This window comes from Protopterus annectens, chromosome 8.part0 (assembly GCF_019279795.1).
Source record: "Protopterus annectens isolate FY-2018-M chromosome 8.part0, PAN1.0, whole genome shotgun sequence".
Taxonomy (NCBI): Eukaryota; Metazoa; Chordata; order Ceratodontiformes; family Protopteridae; genus Protopterus; species Protopterus annectens.
The window spans coordinates 901,809,918-901,827,512 of record NC_056741.1 but is presented as its reverse complement, the minus strand read 5'-3'; the positions used below and the strand labels follow the sequence as shown (position 1 = coordinate 901,827,512).

The 17,595-nt window shown below is 42.8% G+C and overlaps 1 protein-coding gene across 1 annotated transcript in view; it reads right to left on the bottom strand.

The window, feature by feature from the left end:
• Nucleotides 1–17,595, bottom strand: part of KMT2B (lysine methyltransferase 2B) — a gene marked incomplete in the record, with an annotated part of 4,527,268 nt that overhangs the window by 2,146,384 nt on the left and 2,363,289 nt on the right. Inside the window, 1 exon segment of the mRNA XM_044079325.1 lies at nucleotides 15,450–15,556. Within this exon segment, the coding sequence (XP_043935260.1) occupies nucleotides 15,450–15,556 (107 nt within the window).

The following is a 17,595-nucleotide window of genomic DNA, read 5'->3' as shown; positions in this document are numbered from 1 at the left end:
ATATATTTGTATTCCTCTTTGTCTGCAGAATGCAATTACTGGTGCCAGGCACTTTGTAAAGACCCGGGCACAGTAGATAGGCCAAGGGGCAGTGCAGAGAATCGGTAATGCATTGAGCCAGCCTTGTATCTGAGGTATCTTCTGCATAATTGTCTGATTGGGACATGCAGGTATGCATCTTTTAGGTCTAGAGTCGCAAGCCACGAGTTCTTGCCCAGCATGGGCAGAAGCTGCTGCAATGTCAACATCTTGAAGTTTGGTACATCCAGGAATGTGTTCAGAACAGATAGGTCCAGTATTGATCTCCAGGCCATGTCCTTTCTGGGTACTAAGAACAGTCGTGAGTAAAATCCTTGTCCCTGCTCTTGCTTTGCTACTTGTTGAATGGCCCCCATGTACATGAGGGATGAGACTTGTTTTTGTGCCTCTGCCCATTGATTTTTTGGCAGATCTGGCCAGCTGTTTGCCTTTGGCAGGGTATGGAAATGGAACTTGTAGCCTTGTGACACGATATTTAGAACCCACTTGTCCTGGGTTATAATGTGCCAATTTTGAGAAAAAAGTGCTAATTGTCCCCCTAAGGGTGCTGCCAGGATATAAGTGCTTGGTGCAGGCAGGGGGAAGTCATTGAGACTGTTTCCTGTATGGTTGTGATTTGTCTTCGCCAACTTTGGAGGTAGAAGCACCCCATTGCTTTGACCTGTATGAACCTGGCGCCTGGGATCTGCCGCTAGGGCATCTGGATCTGCCCCTTTGAGGTCTGTCTGACACAGGAAAGGAACAATTCTTTGTAGGCCAGTGTCTGCTAAACCTAGGTGGCTGTATTTGCAAAAAATCTTTGACAGTTTGCATAGATTTAGCTTTGTCCTCCATTTTCTTTAACACCTCTTCTGCCTTAACACCAAACAAAGTATTATGCTGTAAAGGTGCATCTAATAATTTAACTTTGACATGATCAGGCAGATTTTGTTCCTTTAGCCAAGCATGCCTCCTAATTACAGAACCCATAACTGCGGCCCTGCAGGAGGCCTCCAAAAAATCAAAACCACATTGCAAAGTATGCTTTTCAACTTGTTCAGCTGCATGCAATAAATCGAGCATTTCCTTGTTTTCTGCACATTCAGAGTTTAACAACATTTTCTGTTTAAGCAATGCCATGACATGTTGCTGATATTTGAGCATATGAAACTGACAGTTTAAGTCCCTTATAGCCAAGGTAGCAGATGTGTAAACCTGTTTTTCCCCATCTATCCAGTGCCCTAGAATCTCTGTCAGAAGGGGTAGGGTGTTTTGCAGTGGAAGCCTTAACTCCTTTGAGACCCTGTGAAATAGTTTCTGGGTCTGCAGCATGGTTTTTAAAAAGGAATTTATGAGAGTCAGGAACCCTGTAGTATCGGTCAGGCTTAACACGAGCTGGAGGTAAGGAGTCAGGGGTAAGACTAAACTCCGAAAACACATCATCTACAATGTCTAACACCGGTGGAATGGCTAGTGGCCTGTGTTGATGTAATAAAAAGAAATCCCTGAGACTCTTTTTACATTCTGAAAAATCTTGGCTCTCCCAGTGGAAATGCTCCCTCATGGTATGCAAGGTTTCCCCAAAAGAATAGCCTTTTGGAGGAGAAGCTGAAGGTATAGATTATTCAGCATCAGAATCCTCACAGGGGGGAAGAGAATATTTCTGATCAGAAGAGGAATCAGAAGAAATAGAAACCTGATCTGAAGATTCATAGTCAGTTTCTTGCCAGGCCTCTTATCAGGAGGGGGATGGGAACCCCTGATCAAGGTAATCAAGTCTTCGGCCATTTTCAGCATCTGTTTTTTGGGCATAGAGGCCTGTCCATGTAGCTCTTGTTATTGTTTCTTTGCTTTAGAAGGTGCTTTAGTCTTTGCCTTTGAAGCTGAAGTCGGTTTAATGTAAAGATGTTTAGGTCTGAATACACCCTCAGAAGCCGGTGCTTACTCAGCGGCTCCGGACCCATCTGAAGGAATAGTATCCGAGGGCTCCAATACCTTCAGTTTACAGCGGCATGGCAGACTCCACATGGTAGTCGGTAGCGGCCTGCGACTCTAATGTAGTGGTCATCAGGGGCTGCAAAAGCGCCTCACTGAGAACCGGCGACTGACTTAGGAGGAGCTTCGTCATCGGTTTTGGGCCTCGGTTGTCTATCTCTCTCCTTTTCTTTGCGTTTTTTGTGAACTCCGGTAGTCAGATGGCTATCCAACGACATTTCTGGATAATTAAAACGGCGTCCAAAATAGTTTAAAGCAAAATCATACAGACGTTTAATAGTGCGTTGGTTAAATCTAGCACAAAACCGACAACCAGAAACGTTGTGATCAGGGCCTAGGCAAGGAATACAGTAAGAATGAAAGTCCTTATGAGGTATTTGCTTTCCACAAGAAATACAATTATTTACTTTTTCTAACATCGGTCTGGAGCAAGAAAAAAGTTTCCCCAACTGGGTACTTAGCTTTATTGAAGACTTTGAATCTGAAACTCGAACACGAAAATCTCAGGAGTCTGCCAACCGGCACTTGCGAACTGCTTCTGCTTTGGGCACCACGCGGCAAGAAAGACTAAAGAAAATGGTGTTGGCTGCTTCTTTTATACCCCTAACGACCTGACATCAGGGAAGGGGCGATAGCAGCCGATGCAGGACCCAGGACTTTGGAATTCAGGCCGACTGAGGGCAACCTGCCAGCAGGATTACCCAAATGTAATGACTGCAACAGTGAAACACGAAGAACATCTAAAAGGCCTTTCAAAATCAGTTTTTCCTTTTGTTCAGCATCCGCCGACTAAAACTTAAGACAAATCTGGCAAGGAGGTTTAACAGGGAGGTGAGAAACCCCCAGAAAATAAACAGTCATGCGAGTCGCTGTTAGGGCATTTACCATTGCAAGAGGTGGAATGTTTAAACCTAGATGTGCCTTTACACACACTACTAGTACCTAAAAAGAAAGAAGGAAGAAATAGAAAGAAGATACCAACGATGGTATCAAGCGATACCAAAAGGGTAAGGAGAGGGCATACCAACGATGGTAAAGAAATACCCAAACGGTAGAGTTAGTTAGATAAAATAAGGGTAAAAGAGTGACATTAGGAAAAACGGTTCAAAAATACACAATTGTCAACAAAATAGAACACTTAGCTGGAGAGCTCGGTGAAACGCTGCTATATGTCTATGCGGCAAATGAGATCTGAGGTAACAGGGAGAAGGGCATTGTGGGTATCAGCTTAGCTCAAGAGTTTTTGGTGTACACAAGCTTGGTATTACGCCGACACGGTCCCGAAGGGCTGGGAACCGAGCCCATCAGTGATGACTGGGAAGACTATTAACAACATCATCAGATATATGCTTAAGTTCCTGCAAAGCCTTACCCTTATCCTAGAGATATTTAAATAAGTTAATTGCACAAGTCCAAAAATACCTTTGTTGTCCAGAGGGGCATCCAAAAGCTTGGCCTTGATATCATCAGGTAATGTCTGAAGATGTAGCCAGGAATAATGCCTCTGCACTGAACCAAAGGCAACAGCCCTGGAAGAGGCATCAGCTGCATCCTATTTAGTGACAGGCAACTTGAGAAGTGAAACCTAAAAAGAAAAAGGCAGAACCCTTCCCTTCAGAATCAGGAAGGTTAGACCACACATTAGAAACTTGGGAAAGGAGGGCCAAACATACCTGCTCATATGAATCTGGTAGTTAATGGCCCTAAAGGAGGAGGTAGCAGCAATACAAACTTTCTTGCCCAACATTTCCATAGCACAATTGTCCCCATCAGAAGGAAGGGGGCTTAGTAGATGGCAACAACTTAGATGGCTTGTTCAAACAAATATTTATATATACAAATGTATAAATATATCTACAGTCCTCAGGCACCTTACAGAACCTATCTGGTTTCTTAGGGGGAGAAGGCTGAGAGTCAGGAGCTACAGAGACTGAACAAAAAGTATCCAACAGGGCAACCAAGACAAAAGGGATGGCTGAAGGTTTAGGAAACTCCATTTGAAGGAGCAAACAGTGCCTCTTTTGAATATTGGGAGACCTGGGAACAACATCACTTGAACTAGTCCATCATGCGGGCAATAGTATCCCCAAAGGACAATTCTTCCAAGGAGGTCTTGATTCAAAGAATCCTCTTCCTCATTAGTGTAATCCAGGGGGAAGGAATTTGGGAAGTATAAGACAAGGACTCTCTCCCAGAATCCAAATCTTCATCTGATTAATCCTATTCCTAGGCCTCTGAACAGAAGTGGAAGACCAAGGCGTTGGTGGAAACATACACAATGTGAGGTATTGCCAGCTATGCCAGGAGAAATAGGGTAGTGGATATGCAACATATGCCAGGAGAAATAGGGTAGTGGATATGCAACATATGCCAGCATAGCTAGCTGGAGTTTGAATTATAGGTCAGTTTTATATCAAACTGATTTGTACAGGTGCTTGTGTTAAAAATGCACCAACAGCTTGTGCTGCTGGACAGAAAAAAATACACCTGTATATCAGACTGTATTACAACTGTTGAAATTAATATTGTAACAGAGGATACTGGAAGGGAAGAGGTTAACCTCAGTCCAACTAACTTTGAAAAATAATCTGAAATTAAATTACCTGGTAGGCCACAAAGATTATATTTTACAGATCTGATTGCAGACATATATGAAATGTTGGTAAAAACAATGACTAGGAATCCTGCTGTAGTGTCCTTAGCAGTGAACTAATTTCTACCCTGGAAGGGTGAACTATTGAAATTATTTTATGGCTTCCAGATGTTAAACACATCTTAGCAAAGCTCTGAGTGTATGGTAACACATGTGTAAGATTCTGGTTCACTTTCTAGTGGGGGGGGTGTATGGTAACCAGAAGTCAGATGACCAGATGTATGTGATGTCATTCTGTAATGCAGGACTGAAATAATGTTTTAATAGTAGACAAGACAAGTATCAGAGCATTCTGTATTTGAAATCTGACAAAGAAGGAAGTCCACTCACCTACTTCATCTTACCTTGCTTAATAAGTAACCAGGGAATAGTAATTCTTTAGATCAGTCAGGAAAAAAGAGAGATTAATTAAGTAATGTATTTCTATGTGAGTGTAGCTCAATTAATCAGTGTTATTTTAATATTTCCAGTGATAAACTCTGGTATTTACTGTAAATAGATATTTAGTATTTTCATACTCATTACTTATTAAATATATTTAAACTTTTCATCGTGGCTGGTCCATTAGAGAATATTTTAACCTTCGAGAGTACTTATTTTACTTGGTGACACTGGGGTCACTCCTGAAAGCCTTGCCTCACTGGTCAAACACTGCCATTTGTATTAATATTAATTTCACTCAGTATAATTGGGGACCCTTGTAAGAGCCTTAGAGTGGCTGACTGTGGAGTATCTGGTGGCAGTAACTACCTTATAGTCTGGGCACCGTAGCAGAGTGAGTAAATCTGTGCCAGCCTTCCCCAAGTGTGTGTGTGTGTGTGTGTGTGTGTGTGTGTGTGTGTGTGTGTGTGTCAGCTTCTTGGAGCAGGAGCACAGAGCACTGGTTTCATAGACATGTCATTGGAGGACTTGGCTTGGACACTTGCCTGAGGACTCAACTCTACAGCTGTGCCAGTGGGGGAGTCTTATTGGGGCCAAGAGAGCGAGAGGAAGGGAACCCCATACCCTATAGTGAATGAGTTCCCTGTGTGCTCTTAAGGGAAACTGTGTTTGATGCAGACAGCAGCATCTGGAAATATTGTGCATCTATCTTTGTTCAAACTGAACGTCCCTCACCATTGTCAGTGGTGAGGATTCAGACTCCTTGATTACTAGCCCAGAGGGGGGATGTCGCACCTCTGATGACACGTGAGAACTTGGATCCATGCCGGCCTCCGACAATGAAGCAGCACAGAAATCCGAAGCAAGCACTGGACGGTTGTCAGGGTTTTTACTATCCTCTAGAGAGATATCTGAGAAAGGCTGGACAGCAGCTGGATTGAGTCCAACATTTTTGGCTTTTTTCTTAGCAGACAGCTGGCCCTCTGGACAGTAGGATTCCACCATAGCACCCTGAGCCAACAGCTTAAGTCATTGGTTCTCAAGGCACATCAACAAGGAGGAGAGGCGACTATGCAGAGTCTTAGTCACAAATGCCTGGCAGACAAAGCACTGTGCACAATCATGGGAAGCACCCAAACAAAAAATAAAAGCACTGATCATTAGAGTTTTTATAGGGAATATGCCTCCCACACTGGCATTTTCCCTTTCCGGATGACATGAACACAATACCAAACAAGAGTAGAAAGACGAAATCCCAATGGGACACAATCTGAAAAATGGATTGGTAACCAGTGTAGCAGAGGGGCGTTCAGACCGAAGTACAATAATGGTGTTCAGAGTGGCAGCAAAGTTGTTCTGACTGACTATGTATGTCATCTTATGTCCTAGATTGTGCATGAGGGGAATGTGTGTGTGGTGTAAAGCGCCTATTAAGAGCTGAAGGCTTTGGTATACTGGTTGGACGTTGGGCTATCCCTGGCAGGAGATCCCTCAGGTGAAGAACCTTCAGCAGTGATATGGAAGGACATTACAAAATACAATATGTGGAAAAGGTTTGCTTAGACACAGGTAAAGATCATGTTCAAAGCATAAAACAGAATGCAGTATTCATGCTGTTTCTGACTTCAGCACAGTGTGGTTAAGCTGTACTTTCTATACTGATGAACAATGTAATGATGCATCAGAAGGGGTTGGAAGTCTCCTTTTTCTGTCCAATCAAATGCCCTAGTTCTCACGATACTGGAATTAAAAAAAACTCTGATACTACAGCAACAGCAACTGTAGAAAAACAAAGGCTTCACCACTTTGCACATTAGGGAGCCTAACCCACATTTTGTAGGTGAGCAACCTTGTTGTTTAAGTTGCAGTCCTCCATAAGTTGACAAATACTTAAACATCAGTGCCATTTGAAAATCATTGACAGTCTTAGTTTGCATTCTATAAAAAATGGACACTGCTTATTCAACTAACTGTTACTACAGTTGGGGAAGGGAAGGTGAAAAAATGTGCTTCCCTGATTCTATCATAGGACCCTTCTTAATAACTGACCCTTTACATTGTAAAGCAGAAGCTACAGAAAAATTCAGACATTCCTTAAGACAATCCTGACAGCAGAAATTTTGCTACAGGCATCTCTACTGCATCTCAACCACAAATAATGTAGTGCTTAGAAAACGTATGCAAAGAGGACCAACTGGTTGACTCAAGAACAGCCTGGGCACTTACTCTTCTATATATATAGAAAAAAAAGGGGGGGGGGCAGCAGTGCTCTGACTCTAGCTGAATGTGGTCTGACAGGACCCTTAATGTCTTCCCACACTTGAAATTGTAAAAAGTAACACACTGAGTCAGCCACTTCAAGAAACTCTGCCTGTAGACTGGATTTCCTTCTTTAATAGCAACAAAAGAACCAAACCTGGTAATTTTCCCTCATATCTTTGGTTCTGTGCAGATACTATTTCAATTTCCATAAACATACAAAAAATGTAAAATCTCTTAACCCTTACACACTGAAGTACAGAAAAAATGGCCATTGGATAGACTGGTTCAAGGTTAACTCTAACATTTAACATGAAATACGGATTTGTACTCTCCTGTTCCAGGGAGGGAGTCTCTACACATTTAGTGGGAACAGGGTAGATGTTTACTAGTGTTTCTTCCTGCCAATAACCCTCTAAGCTGCAACCTTGCCACACTTAATAGACAACATAGCCACTCTGACCTCATGGCACAGAGGAATAAAGCCCTGACTGCACTCGAGGTGACCAGTATTTGACTAGTGGTACTGATGCTGGAGAAACCAGATGATGCAGGTGTGCTTATCCCAGGGGGAGGAAGGATGCCAAGGCTCACTACAGCAGCAGCATCAAGCGGCTGTCAAACTCTGTGTTGTAAGCTTGGTCTGAACATTGCTTGTAAGCATGCCCTTCCCTGAGGCAGCTATTGCATAACATGCAAAGTGGCAGTAAGGTTGGAGGGGCTATGCACACACACACTCAGTAAAAGTGTGATGCTGCATCAGTTTACTCAATCTCCTCGAAGGCCCGAAACATGGGCTGGGTAGAGACTGAGAAGGCTGAGGTGAGTCAGCTTCCCCACTGAAAGAGATGAGCGAGCTGCTGGCAGTTGGTGGTCAGCTATGGGAAGAGGGAAAGGAAAAATCACCATAGCCAAATTTGAGTGTGCTTTGCTAGATGGGAAGAGCGGCTTCATAATTCTAACACTGAACATCTTGTGATTTTGACCTTCTCCTCAGCCTTGTTTTTCAACCGATACAGGAATGTCCCTGATATTTCAACATGCCAGTTTGCTAATCAACAGCCTTGAACACCAAAGGTGCAGATTTCTTTCAGAAGGTGTCCTCAGTTTTACTTTCCCTCTCACTGAGATTTGGGTTCTTGGTCACTGTCCAGCAAAGGACATAATTTTGCTTAATGTCGGAAATCTAGCTGTGCTTCCAGTGGTTGAGTCTCTCTTGCAGTATGACCTGAAATTGAAATAACTTTTATTTAAGCTTCTTTTGCTTGCAGCAATGTTAATCTCAAATATTTAATGTATTTCTATTATCCAATAACGATCAGTCAATTAACTATATGATATTGCTCATGCTGCATATGAACTGATGAAGATTACCCTAGGGCAATGAAATGAGTACATGACTAGCTTATTTTGGATGGGAAATTAATAAAGATATTACAACCTAATGTTTGCAACATGATTTTTGTTTTGTGAGAAGTGCTGAAAATTTGCTTGGTTTCTTGAAATTCTGCTGCCACAGCACATACTCTTTCTTGAGCTGCCTGTTGATCATTTTTAATGAAAACCCTAATGTTTCATATACAAGAAAATGTTTAACACTGTTCCCAAATGTAAACAGACAACTTACTGCTGAATTAGCAACCACCTGTTACATGGTCATAAATTTAAAAAGTACAGTTGTGTACACTTACCATAAATGTAGATGTTCCGAGTGTATTCACTGTTGCAGTCATTACATCTGGGTTATCTGCTTGCAGGTAGCCCTCAGTCGGCCTGATTAACAAAGTCTTGGGTCCTTTGTCGGTTGCTGTCCCTTCTTCCATGACGTCAGGGGTATAAAACATGCAGCCGACGCCATTACATCAGTTTTTCTTGCCCCAGATGCCAGGTGCCCCCCAAATGGGGAGCAATTAAACACAAAAGTACAATGATATACCTCCAACAGAAAAGCAAATGCACCAAAAAGGCCTTTAAGCATAGTAAAGGAAAGTAGAGGTATAGCCAAAAGAAGATATGGGGCTGGAGGGAGGGTAACCAGGACAGCAACAGTGAATACACTCGAACATCTACATTTATCCAATCAGCTAGACTACATCCAAATTGTCACAGCCCACAAACTACTATTTCAACCCACCAACTGCCCAGCTCTATCCAATATCCTTCTACCATATAGCCTTCCCAGACCTCTTAGATCCAACTCACCAAAACCTTATTTCCATCTTCAAACCTAAACATCCTGCTGGCCAGCTCTTACTCTCCTTCACTCTAGCCAAAAAATGGAATGCCCTGCCCTCTACCTTGAGAGCCTGTGCAAACCTAAACACCTTCAAAAGACTTCCTCACTCTTACCTACTTCTTCATAGAAAATGTAACTGCACTCTTCACCCCTTACCTCCTAGCCTCCCCTCTTTCTACTCTCCAGGCTAATCCTTTACTTTCCCTTTCTAACCTTTCTTATAGTCCTTCACTATTTAGCAGTAACTTATCCCCCTCCCATCTCATATTCTATGCCTCTCATCCTCTCTTACAAACTCTTGCTTTAATATCTTACCAAATAAGTAATCAACACCTTCTCATTCAACAACTCTACCTGCTGCTCTACGGTAAAACTCCATAATGACTACAATTACTCATGTTTCTCTTCATTATGCTAAGTAACTTTGTAATTGCTGCTTTTTGTCTTGTAATGTAACTTGCTTCAAGGATCCTTTCCCCCCAGGGATCCCCATTTCCCCATACTGTAATGAAATGGAAATTTTTGCTATAGTTGTCAATATCTTTAGGTAACTTTTAATGTTTGTATTTCTATATGCTATGTAACTTATGTTTTGAGGAGCTTTTCTCCCCAGGCCTCCACTGAAAATGGGTTCTTGAGCCCAGTGGACCTCCCCAGTAAACAAACTGGAAATAAATAAATCTACATTTATGGTAAGTATACACAACTGTACTGTTCTTCGTGTTTCACTGTTGCAGTCATTACATTTGGGTAGATTCCCAAAGCTATAGTTGGGAGGATGAATTTAGATAGCATTAGGACCAGCTATGAGGCCCTGCATGACTGCAGTGGCAAAGCCAGCTCTGGATTTAGAGAAAATTGGCAAATGATAATGCTTGGTGAAAGTATGCACAGAACTCCAGGTAGCAGCTTCTATGATGTCCCTGGTAGGGACACCTCTGAGAAAGGCTGTTGAGGTAGATGCAGCCCTGGTGGACTGAGGTCTGATCCCCTGAGGGATAGGTTATCCATGGTGCTTAAAGCAGAAATGAATGCAATGGCCTATCCATTTAGAAATTATTTGCTTTGAAATAGCCTTCCCCTCTGCCACTGCGGCAAATGCCACCAGCAGTTGTTCAGATTTCCTTTGAGGTTTAGTCCTGTCCAAGTAGAATCTAAGTTGTCTGTGCACATCTAAGGAATGCAGTATCCGTTTTCCCTTTGTTCGGTGGATTGGGAAAGAAGGTTGGCAAACAAATAGACCGATTAAGAGCCACACTTGATGCCACCTTGGGCACATGAAGGATAGATTGGTTCTGAGGGACACCCTGTCCGTATGAAAAATGATGAAAGGCTCCACTACCATAAAGGCCTGTAATTCAGATATCATTCTAGCTGAAGTGATTGCTAAAAGGAAAGCTGTTTTCAAAGAAAGAAATGTTAAGTCTGCAGTAGCAGCTGGCTCGAAAGGAGGTAGAGTGAGTTTCTCCAAAACAAAGTTAAGGTCCCAGGCTGGGGTTGGAGCTCCCCTGGGTGGTCTCAAATTTTTGGCCCCTCTGAGGAACTGCTTGAGCAGTGGATGAGAAAAAAGGGGAGGTTCTGTGCTATAATGAGCTGAAATGGCTGAGGTCTGGATTTTAATGGAGGAAAAAGACAGGCCCTTGTGAAGCATCTCAGTTAAGTATTGTAAAATCTGAGGTAAACTGGGTGCTGCTGTGCTCATCCCTTGAGACTGGTTCCAGGCACAGAATCCTTTCCATTTTTCAGCATAAGATTTTCTAGTACTAGGCCTCCTTGCCTCTAAAATGATATCCATCACAGGTTTACTGAGGGATGGTAGAGGAGAGATTATGTAATTAGCCAGGCTGCAAGGTTCAGTGTTAGAAGCTGAGGGTGCAAAATCTGGTTCTTCTGCTGAGACAACAGGGAAGGGAGTCTGAAGCAGGTGCCATGGGGATAACAGTGATACACTGCGCAGGAGGGGGTACCAGTGTTGGCGTAGCAAGTCTGGAGCAATCAAAATCATCCTTGGTTTGTCCTGTTTGATTTTTAGTCGTACTTTGGAAAGCAGAGGCAGAGGGAGGAAGGCAAAGACTGATAGGTTTTTCCAGCTGAAGGACAGACCATCCACTTTCCAGGCTTGCTTGTGGGGAGTCCTTGTGCAAAATTTGTCCAACTGGTAGTTCTGGGGAGAGGCAAACCGGTCTATATCTGGGCTCCCCCATTTGCTTGTCAACATGTTGAAAATCCTTGGTTCCAGTTTCCACTCGTGTGGGTCCATGAGGTTTCTGCTTAGTCCGTCTGCCAGTGTATTTAATTTTCCTGGCAGGAATTGAGCTTGTAGGTGCACTTGGTAGCTCAAGGCTGTCTTCCACAATGCAATGGCTAGTCTGCAGAGGGGGTAAGAATGTGTACCCCCCTGCTTGTTTATGTACCACATAACAGTGGTGTTGTCCATCTTTACCATAAGTTGTCCTGGAAGAATGTGGTCCTTGAAGGCTGTCAGAGCATTCTGTACAGCTAACATTTCTTTTTGGTTGATATGCAGGTGCATCTGACTTGGGTTCCATTTGCCCTGAATGCACTTCCCTGCCAGGTGAGGCCCCCATGCATAGTCTGATGCATCTGTTAGGGTTTGGGCGGCAGGGTGTGGTGTGAAAGGTAGTCCCTTGTTTTGGTGGCAGGCTTCTGCCCACCAAAGGAATTCTAGGCATAGGCAAGGTATGATAGGAATCACTGCTTCTAGATCCTGAGAATGTTGACACCATAGACTTTTTAGATACTACTGTAGTTTCCTCATATGCAGTCTTGCATATGGAATTAGAAGAATGCAGGAGGCCATGAACCCTAAGGCTTGCAGTATTTGTCTTGCAGATAGCAGGGATTTTGTGGTCACTTGTTTGAAGTAGGTTGTCAAATGAATTTGTTTTTCTAGCGTGAGGTAAGCCATCTGGGAAGCTGTATTCAAGCTTGCTCCCAGGAATATAATTTGTTGACGGTACCAGGTGTGATTTCTTTTCATTTATGGTGTACCCCAGACAAGTTAGAACCCTTTGTACAAAGGCCAGATGATTCAAAAGTATGTCCTGGCTTTCTGCCTGAATTAGACAATCGTCCAGGTATGGGTATATTTGAATATTTCTTTGCCTGCAAAATGCAATAACAGGAGCTAGGCATTTTGTGAATACCTTGGGTGCAGTAGATAAGCCAAAGGGCAGTGCAGAGAACTGATGGTACATGTTTAGCCTGCTTTGAAGCGTAGCTATCTTCTGCAAGATTCCCTGATTCGGATGTGCAGGTATGCTTCTTTTAAATCTAATATTACAAACCAGGCATCTTTGCCTAACACAGGAAGTAAATGGGGAAGAGTCAGCATCTTGAATTTTGGAATTCCCAAAAAGGTGTTTAGAATAGACAGGTCCAGGATAGGACGCCATGAATTGTCTTTTCGGGGTACCAGGAAAAGTCTCGAGTAGAAACCTTGTCCCTTTTCCTCTTCCAGTACCAGTTGATTAGCCCCCATGCTTGAGAGAGAAAGTACTTGTTTTTGGGCTTCTGCCCACTGATTTGGGGGTAGGTCTGGCCAGCCGCTTGGTGTTGGTAACGTGTGGAATCTGTACCCCTGGGACACTATATTTAAAACCCATTTGTCCTGGGTAATGAGTTCCCAGTTCTTGGAATGAAGAGCAATCTCCCCCCCCCCCCAAAGGGGCAGTCAGTTGATAAGTGCTTGGAAATTTTAAACAAAAGATGAGACAGTTTACCATAGGGGGAGTCTTATTACTCCCAGATTTGGAAGTGGAGGCCCCCCACTGCTTAGTCCTGTGTGTCCTCTGGGACTGAAACCTGGGGCTTTTGCTGTGTTTGGGTTTGGCTTGAGAAGACATGGAAGGGGCTGGAAAGGACCAATTCTTAGAGGGCCAGTGCCTACTAAATCTGGGAGAATGAATTTGTAAAAAATCTTTAACAGTTTGCATAGATTTAGCTTTATCGTCCATCTTTTTAAGAACTTCCTCAGCCTTGTTTCCAAACAGGCGGTCCTGATTTAAAGGCGCATCCAACAATTTAGCTTTAACATGATCAGGCAAGGATTGCTACTTTAGCCAAGCATGCCATCTGAGCACAGACCCAGTAACAGCAGCCCTGCAAGACGCCTCTAATGAATCAAAACGACATTGCAAAGTATGTTTTCCAACTTGTTCAGCAGAATGCATTACATTTTGTAATTCTTTATTTTCCACAGTCAGGAATCAACATCATTTTCTGTTTGAGCAATCCAATAACATGTCGCTGATACTTTAACATATGAAACTGGCAGCTTAAAGCCCTAATGGCCAAGGTTGCAGAAGTGTAAACCTTCTTACCCCATCTATCCAGTGCCCTGGAGTCTCTATCAGAAGGGGTAGGATTTTTAGCAGTAGAAGCCTTAATGCCATTGGGCCCCTGTGAAATAGTCCCTGGATCCGCAATAGGATTTTTCTAAAGGAACTTGTGTGACTCAGGGACCCTGTAGTATCTGTCAGGCTTTCTGGGAGCAGGAAGCAAGGAATCAGGGGCCAAACTAGATTCCGAAAAAGCATCAACAACAATGTCTAGTACAGGAGGAATAGCTACAGGCCTATGCTGAGGTAGGAGTAAGAAATCCCTAAGCCTCTTTTTTGAATCAGAAAAATCCTGGCTTTCCCAGTGGAAATGCTCCCTTAGAGTATGCAGGGTTTCCCCAAAAGAAAAATCCTCTGGAGGGGAAGCAGAGGGAATGGAGTCCACTGCATCCGAATCCTCAAAAGTAGATAAGGGCAAATCCAGATCATCAGAAGAATCAGAAAAAACAGAATCCTGGTCAGAAGATTCATAAACAACTTCAGTCCTAGGCCTCTTAGAAAGGGGGGGGGGGGTTGGCTACCCCTGATTAGAGTTATTAAATATTCAGCCATTCTTATCATTTGTTTTTTTAGGCATAAAGGCCTGAGCATGTGGCCTGGACGTTGTTTTTTTAGGCATGGTTCGAGACTTAGGCCTAAGTGAAGAAGGAGGGTTCGGTTTAATATGCAATTCCTTAGGCCTGTATACACCCTCAGAAGCCGGTGCCTGCACAGCGGCTCTGAACCCATCCAAGGTAGAGACATCCGCCGGTTCCATAGTTGAAGCATCTCGCGGCATACCGGACACCGAATGGGTCTCAGTAGAGGACTGCAAATCAGACGTAGCGGGTATCAGGGGCTACGAAGGGGCCTCGCTGAGTACCGGAGAACTGGTGACTGGCTTAGGAGAAGCGTCGTCGGCAGTTTTGGACCCTGGCGGCCTGTCTCTGTCTTTATCTTTGCGTTTTTTCAGAATCCTGGTAGTCGGATGGCTAACAGACGAAATTTCTAGATAATTAAACCGAGAACTGAAATATTTAGAGGCGAAAATATACCGACGGATAGTGCGCTGATTAAATCAAGCGCAAAACCGACAGCAAGGTACGTCATGGTCAGGGCCTAGGCAAGGAATACAGTACGAATGAAAATCTTTATGCGGTATTTGCTTTCCACAAGTAATGCAATTATTAACTTTTACTAACATCGCTAAGGAGCAAGAAAAAGTTTCCCCAACGGGGTACTTAGCTTTAGTTGAAGACCTCGGTTCTGAAACTCGAAAATGAAAATTTCAGGAGTCGGCCGACTGGCACTTGCGAACAGCTTCTGCTTTGGGCACCGCACGGCAAGAAAAAATGATGTAATAGCGTGGGCTGCATGTTTTATACCCCTGACGACCTGACGTCATGGAAGAAGGGACAGCAATTGACGCAGGACCCAAGACTGTTAATCAGGCCGACTGAGTGCTACCTGCAAGCAGATAACCCAAATGTAAGGACTGCAACAGTGAAACAAGAAGAACATCTGACTTCTGTCTAGCAGTACTGATACTTGAAAGAGGCAAAGCTACCTTGGGACTGGCATCACCATTCTGGAGACATAGGGCACACTGTCTCAAGTCGTCCTCTAAAGATAAGGCTTCGTGTTCTTGCTTGAAAGTTGCTCTCTCTTTTATACCTAAAAGGCAAAGCAAATTAAACATACTAAGAAAGTAGTGATATTTTCTTAAATTCTTTCAATGTATTTTCTTAAGTTCCTCTAATTACCAGGGCAATGTCGAAATGCATTCAGTTAACACTCATTTTAATCCTTTAGCATGTGTCTAAAGCCTTCAGCAGGCTAAATAGATTACAAAGGATCACTTACTAGCAAACAAGTCTAGCACTGTCTACATGCATTATACTCATTTTTCTCCTTTACCATCTCAAAAAGGAACCAGGGATCATGCAGGTCAGCCAAGAGTCCCTGCGATTACAGACCTCTTAATATAACTGGCTGAGGTTCACCTACATAAATTCTCTTAACGTGCACACAGGATGTACAGCAATAAAACAAACGTACCACAGCATACAATAAAATTAAGTTGTTTTTTCCGCTCATGGGTACAAACCACAGCACCATGACTGACTTCAAACATCACTCATCTTGGAACTACTACAATACTTAAACACAACATAAAAATGTATCTTGATCTTTTCACAGGAAACTGGAAGCTTGGATACCTCCTAAAATGCATACTTTAAACAAAGAAGTTGTTCATAAAAGTTAAAACTATATGAGCAAATGCATTTGCAGAAACTATGCCACTACAACTGGGATGAGCTACTTCGGCATTGAAACAACTGACTAATCTCGAGTATACAGTTCAACTAAAGCCCATGCAGGTTAGTCATTTTTGCTTTCTTGTATTTTGTATTGCTTTACTGCCTTCTATTTTGTATATTGTGATTCATTTTCTTACACTGTGTTTTACTTGTATTCTGCTTTTAACTGCATATTTAAAATAGGAAAAAGACTATAGCTGTGTCTCTTGAGAGTCACACAGGAATTATAACAGGTCAATTAAGGTTAATTACCTGCGAACTGAGCATGGAGCTAAAAAGTATACCTTCTATTTAAGGGGTAAAATAAAACACATCAAGGCTTGGCTAGAACCGTTCACCCAAACTCTGCCACAACTTGCTGTGATGGAAAAGGTAGTTTGTTTTTGCTTCCTCATATCTTGTGTTACTTTACTGCCATCTTCCAGTTTGTATACTGTGACTAATCTTTACACTGTGTTTTACTGGTATTCTGCTTTTAATTGCATAAACAGGAATGATACCACAGCTCGCTCTCTTTTGAGTCGTACAGAAATTAAGTTTTTCCACCCCCTCCCACCATGTTCCTGTTGTGTTTTTAAAGTCAACAGCCATTCGAGTTACCTTCCCCTTATGCTAATTTGACCACACATCTTATGCCCTCTCCTATATCATTGGCTATTGAGAGTAAGAACAAAATGGATATTGAGAGTAACAACAAAATGGATATTGAGAGTAACAACAATATAATTTTGTGAAATCACTCACCTTCAACTATTTATATTTATTGCCCATCCCACTGCGTACCACAGAACCAGAATACAAAGTGCTCACCCCTTCCAATCTATCTTACTCTTTTAAAATTAGTGGCTCACCATTTAGATAGCTAAAGCTCAAGTTACCCTCATATCTAACTGCTTAGTTAACCACTTTTTCCATCTTACCTTTAAAATCTGCAACTCTTACTCCAAGCCCACCAATTACTGGTGAAATCACATTCTGCCTCTCAGTCGTCATTTTGGGATTAGTGCTTCTGTTTTGCTCCTGGTGAGAGAAGGAGCACAGGAACATTATTTGCTGGGGACTGCTGATCACTGGAAAGCCTAATAACTGCTTCAAAGGTTCCAGTTTGGAATTTGTGTTTGTACTTTCCTTCTAGTAAGAGAAGAAACAGAGTGCATAGATTCTTGACTTTTTCTTACTGGGAAGCGACAGCCTCTGCTTGACCTTCCTGACTCTCTGGTTCCTATTCAAGGCATCTACTTGGAAAAGGCTACAACAATCCTAAAGACCCTTGCATCATTTGGGACAAGACTGTGGATTACCAAACAGGCTGTGGCCTGCTTCACATCTCGGGATTGGTACTTTTACTTAGCTTCAGGTGAGAAAAAGGAGCACTGTATCAAAGCAGAGTGA